The sequence below is a fragment of the Ichthyophthirius multifiliis genome, assembly GCF_000220395.1.
Source record: "Ichthyophthirius multifiliis unplaced genomic scaffold scaff_1120509249765, whole genome shotgun sequence".
Taxonomy (NCBI): Eukaryota; Ciliophora; class Oligohymenophorea; order Hymenostomatida; genus Ichthyophthirius; species Ichthyophthirius multifiliis.
Window position 1 is genome coordinate 1 of NW_004087353.1, and position 5698 is coordinate 5698.

General features: G+C 14.3%; 2 protein-coding genes across 2 annotated transcripts, besides 9 other annotated features; one reads left to right on the top strand and one right to left on the bottom strand. All coding sequences in view use genetic code 6, as the record gives it.

The window, feature by feature from the left end:
• Positions 1–38: 38 nt before the first annotated feature.
• Positions 39–92: a microsatellite.
• A 203-nt stretch (positions 93–295) lies between these two features.
• Positions 296–333: a microsatellite.
• A 118-nt stretch (positions 334–451) lies between these two features.
• IMG5_030550 (hypothetical protein) lies at positions 452–1012 on the top strand. The gene has a single exon (XM_004039186.1). The coding sequence runs from the start codon at positions 454–456 to the stop codon at positions 1003–1005; it is 552 nt and encodes a 183-aa protein (XP_004039234.1). The 5' UTR covers positions 452–453; the 3' UTR covers positions 1006–1012.
• Positions 1013–1543: 531 nt separating this feature from the next.
• Positions 1544–5248, bottom strand: IMG5_030560 (protein kinase domain protein; the record flags this gene model as incomplete). Its single annotated transcript, XM_004039187.1, has 4 exons — positions 1544–1584; positions 2194–2275; positions 3416–3420; positions 4426–5248. The coding sequence occupies 4 exons, from the start codon at positions 5246–5248 to the stop codon at positions 1544–1546; spliced, it is 951 nt and encodes a 316-aa protein (XP_004039235.1).
• Positions 2649–2681: a microsatellite.
• Positions 2978–3019: a microsatellite.
• Positions 3520–3578: a microsatellite.
• Positions 3527–3577: a microsatellite.
• Positions 3528–3578: a microsatellite.
• Positions 4198–4252: a microsatellite.
• A 176-nt stretch (positions 5249–5424) lies between the features above and the next one.
• Positions 5425–5501: a microsatellite.
• The last annotated feature ends 197 nt before the right edge of the window (positions 5502–5698 follow it).

Below are 5698 nucleotides of genomic sequence, written 5' to 3' on the forward strand. Positions count from 1 at the left end.
AATTTAAGAAGATTATTTTTATTAATAAAATAAAATAAATATATATATAATATATATATATATATATATAAATATATATATATATATATATAAATTATTATCATTTAAATAATATAATTTTATAATTTGTTAAAATAATATAAAGATATTTAAAAATAATTAAATAATTATTTATTTTTAGTTATATTATTAAAAATTAATATTTAAAATAATATAAATACTTATATGTTTTAGAATATATTATTTTATAAATTATTAAAAAATTGTTTATTGAAATATATATATTTATATATAATTATATTTTTTTAATTATTTATATTTTTTTTTATTTATGGTTTTTTCTACATAGATATTTTTTACCACATATTATTAATAATTTTTTAATTAAAATAATTATAACATTTATATTACGACTATATTCAATTTAACTAAAATATATAATTTAGTAATTTTATGCCAAATATTTTAAATATCAATGGTAAATTTTTATCAGTTATATATTTTAATTCAAACCCACATTTTTTATATAATTTAATAGCAACATCATTACTATTTAAAAATCTTATGTACATATTTTTAAATCCTTTTTATTTTCCATATTAAATGGCGTGCTAACATAACTTATAACCAACACCACTTCCTCTGTATTATTTTTTTACAGATAATCTTTATAATTCGCAATCACCTTCATTATTATCTAAATTAATAGCTATAAATCCTATAAATCCTATTAATTCATTATTATTTTAATTTATGGCTAAAAAGAATCGATTTTTTTCACTTTTATTATAATATTCATTAATATTCTTTAAATCTGCTTTTAAAATACATTCTGAATAAAGGTTAAATTATCTAAGCATTAATTTCGGTGAAATATAGAATATGTATACTACGAATAATATTAGTGTATAAAAAAATCCGATTAAATATATTAAAATAGGTAATAATATTATTAGATTATACTTCTAAGCATTTAAGAAAAAACTCAATAGTTTTGTAGGTTGATTTATATGTTATGTTTATGGAATATTTATATAGTATAATTCTTTAATTTCTTTATCATAAATTTCTTAATATTCAATTATTTTTATGTCCATTTTAATTTTAATATAAATATATTGTAATTTTTTTATTCTTTACCTTATTTATAAACATAAAATTTATTTAAAATAAATATTAAGAAATTCAAATATAATTTATATAATTATTATTTACAATAATATTTATTTATATTCATAAATTATAATATATTAAAAAATTAAAAATAAAATTATTATTAGAAAATTGTGAAATTTTCTATTTAATTAAATATTTATTAATTATTATAAATAAAATTTTTATTAAACTAATATTTTAATAATATAAGTTATATTTTTTTTTAGAAATTTATATATATATATATATATAATCTGAACTATTTCATATATTATTTTTTCAATTTCAATATTTAATTAAATTTTTATTTATTAAAAATCACTTTTCTTTACAAATATTAATTTATAGATATCCTATTTATCTCAATATTTTATATTTTTTATTAATATCAGTCACTATAAGAACCGTAAATCATAATTTGAAATTAGTCTTAATTTATTATTTTAATTAAAAATATTTTTTAATTATATTTTAAAGCAATATATGATAAAAAAATTAAGTTAATTAATTGAAATTTTCGAAAATAAATAAAATAATTGAAAACATTTTTAATATATACCCGATTATATATATAACAAAAAAAGGTAATAATCTTATTAACTTGTATTTGTAAGTATATATGGAAATAATCAATATTTTCGTTATTTTTTATTCATAATACTTAAAATGAATAAATAATTTCTTTTTTAATGTGTTTTTTTAATATATTATTAAATATTATAATTTAAACAATATAAGTATTAAACTTAAAATCAATAAAAAATATATACTTAATTTTAAGAAAAATATGTATTTATTATTAGATAAAAAATACTAATAATTAAAAATATGTTTTTATTTATAATAATATAAAATATGATAATAATCATTAACTAATAAATTTAGAATTTTAATTAACATTCGAATCAATATATTGTTTTTTAAAAACCCCGTTTTCAATCTTATTTTCCAAAGCCTCTTTTTAATTTTTATTAAATTTATAAACTTATTATTCAACTATATGTTTTCCTGCTAAAATTTTTGTATTTTTATAAATACTTTATTAAATTTCTTTATCTTAAAAATAATTATAATCTCCTCCTATTTTAATTTAACAATGACCTCCTGGACTTTAAGTTACCTTTATTTATTATAAATTATATAAACATATTTATGTTTTTATAAAAAATATATAACTTTAATTGATGTTTTTTATATTTAATTTTATGGAAAAAAATAATCATTTTTATCTTTTCCACTTATTCTTTATCCAAAAGTAATTTCTATTGGATTTATTTACTATTCTTTTTAATTAATTAATTATTCTTTGATATTTATTTATTGTTCTTTAATAAATATTTCCTACTTTTTATTTTTTTATTCTTATTCATATTATTATTAAATCTCGTCGATTTATTATATTGCATTTTATTATTAGTTTATTTCATTTTTTAGTTAAAGTAGCTCTTTTTCTAATTTTTATATTTCATCTTCTTCTTCAAGTTCTTATTTTTATTTATTTTTTTAAATTTATTTTTCTTAAATTTTATCTAGCAAAAGAATTTTTTAAAATCCGGTTTTAATAATTACTTGTTTTTTAATAAGTTTTTATATCCATATTTAACATTTAATTCTTTTGTTTTTTTAATTTTATCTTAATTATATTTCGAACGATTTCTTATGTTTTAAAATAAATCTTAAAATGATTCATTATAATGTTTCTTTTAAGAATTTATAAGTATTATATGATTCATTTTTTTTATAATAAAATTTTATAAAAATACTAAGTAATAAAAACACAAAAAAACAATTATTTAAAATTTATTTTATTGTTTATTCAAAAAATAAATTTATATATAATAAATTTTTATCTAATAAATATATAAATCTTAACCAATTCCATAAAATAATATCTATTTTACAAGGAATTACTGGTATATATAGGATATTTATATCCGAATAAATAATTAGAATATTTTTTCTATATATTAGAGTTAAAGTTGATATATTTATTTATCATTAGTAGATATAATAAGGGTGATTATTACATTTAATATTTTTAGATATTTATAAAATATATATTAATCTGATAATATAAAGAAAGTATATATTATTTTAATATGCATTATTTATATATTATAATAAATATGTTTTTAATAAGAAATTAAATTTATTAAAATATATTTAAATTAAAAACATTAAATCATATTATTAAACAAGCACTGAAAAAATTAATTTCTGAATAATAAAAAAAATTGATTAAAACAAATAATAATAATACAAAATCTATTTGTAAAAAAAAAATTAATTATGAATTCTAGTATAAATAATTTAAATTAAGACATATATAAACATATAATTAAAAAATTATAATAATTTGTTTAGATATTAAATATATAAATAAATATAAATATATTTAGATATATTATATATATAAATATATTTATCAATCAGATTTTATTAAATATATTTTTATTTTATTTATATTTTTATATATATTTTTTTAATGTTTATTAATTAATTTAAATAATATATTATATGATAATGAAAATAGATATTTGTTTATTTTTATAAATAAAATTTAAAAACAAAACATTTATTAAAAAATTAATAAATTATCATAAATTGACTTTTATTTAATATTTAGGTGGTAATTAAGCAAATAAACCTTTTTTTTGTATATTAATAGAACTATTTAATCTTTTACTCGGTGTGTTCTATCTATTAATATTTATCGCATTTTTATTATTTTCGCTTTAAATATATCCTTTTTATTAAGATTAACTTCTTTATCTTTGAATAATTTATTCATCGATGTTTGTTTTTTTTAATATATTTTATATTTAAATTATTATCATTTTATTAATGCACATAAATAATAGGTTATTATTAGTATCGTTAATTAATAGGTGGAAGCTTATGCTTCCTTCCTGAATCATCATTACTTTAAATTCTTTAATTTTTTTTATAATTATATAGACCAGGTTAAGCTGATAATTATCTATTTTTTTTTTTTTCTTATTTTATATTTAAATTATCTTATATTTTTTATTATTTTTAAAGTATTATTATTAATATTATTATTATTATTATTATTATTATTATTATTATTATTATTCTCTTAATTTCTAATTTAAACTTAACTTTATTCTTTTTTTTTCCTATATAAAATTTATTCGATTTCTATATCTTCTATATTTTCATACATTGCTTTTGGTAATTTTAAATTTAATTCTTTTAAATTTCCTCTCTTTGTTAATTTTATTGTTTAAATTAAATTCTAATCTCTACCTTTAGTATCTTCTATATTCATATATTTAGCAATATTTTTATTTTTAAGTAAATTATCAACATTTTCTCTTTACTTTGGGTCCACTTTTAAACAAACTGATATGAAATTTTATAATTCACTAGAATACTTTTAACTATTTATGGGTATAAAAGCTCCTTTAACTATTTTTTTATAAAGATCTTCTATTGAAATTCCTTTAAAAGGCGGTTCAAAAGTAGAAATTTCATACAAAACACATCCAAAAGACCATATATCGCATTTACTATCATATGGTTTATTTTTCCAAACTTCAGGGGCTGTATAATATGGAGTACCTGTTTACGTATATGCAAAATCTCTTTTTTATACTTTTGAAACATTTAAATCACCAAGTTTTAAAGAATCCGAGTTAGAAATGAAGATATTAGCACATTTTAAATCTCTATGTAAAATTTTAGAACTATGGAGTATTTTTAAACCTTTTAAAATATCAGAAGCATATTTCCATATTGATTTTTCGTCAAAATAATCATTCCTTTTCATATGTTCACTAATTTGCTTTTATAAATCACCTTTTGTTGCGAATTCCATTATTATACAAAGCGTTTAGGTAGGATTGTCTATAAAAGCATTTTTATATCTTATTATATTTTCGGATTTTAAAGAGGCTAATATTCGGACTTCGTTTAAAGCATTTTCTTATTCACGAGTTGATAAACACATCATTTTTACTTTTTTCATTGCATATTACTTCTAATCTTAGATTCTATTTACTAAATATACAGTACCGAATGTACCTTCACCTAAAGGTTTTATTATTTTAAAATGTGAAAGTTATGACATATGTGCTTTTTTATATTTGATGATATTTTTAATGTTTTTTAAATATTATTTATTAGTAATTATTTTTTTGTTTATATTAAAAATTCTATTTTTTTGTTTAAATTCATATTAATTAATTTCAAAAATTTATAATTTTAATTAAATTTAATTTTTGTACTTTTAAAAGCTTTTATGTTTAAAAGAATTTAATTTATAAAAAATAAAAAATATTAATTTGATAAAAAAATAAAAAAAATATTTTATAAAAAGTAAATTTTAATTGATATACAATAAATTTCATATAAACTAATTTTTTATTTTATAAATAATATGGCTTATAATAGAAAAAACATATATTTTTTTAAGAAATAAAGAAATGTTAAAAATTAAATAGTATCATCAAGAAAATATATATTCATTTTATATAAATAAAAAACAAATAGATGTAAAAGAATAATTATACTAAATTTA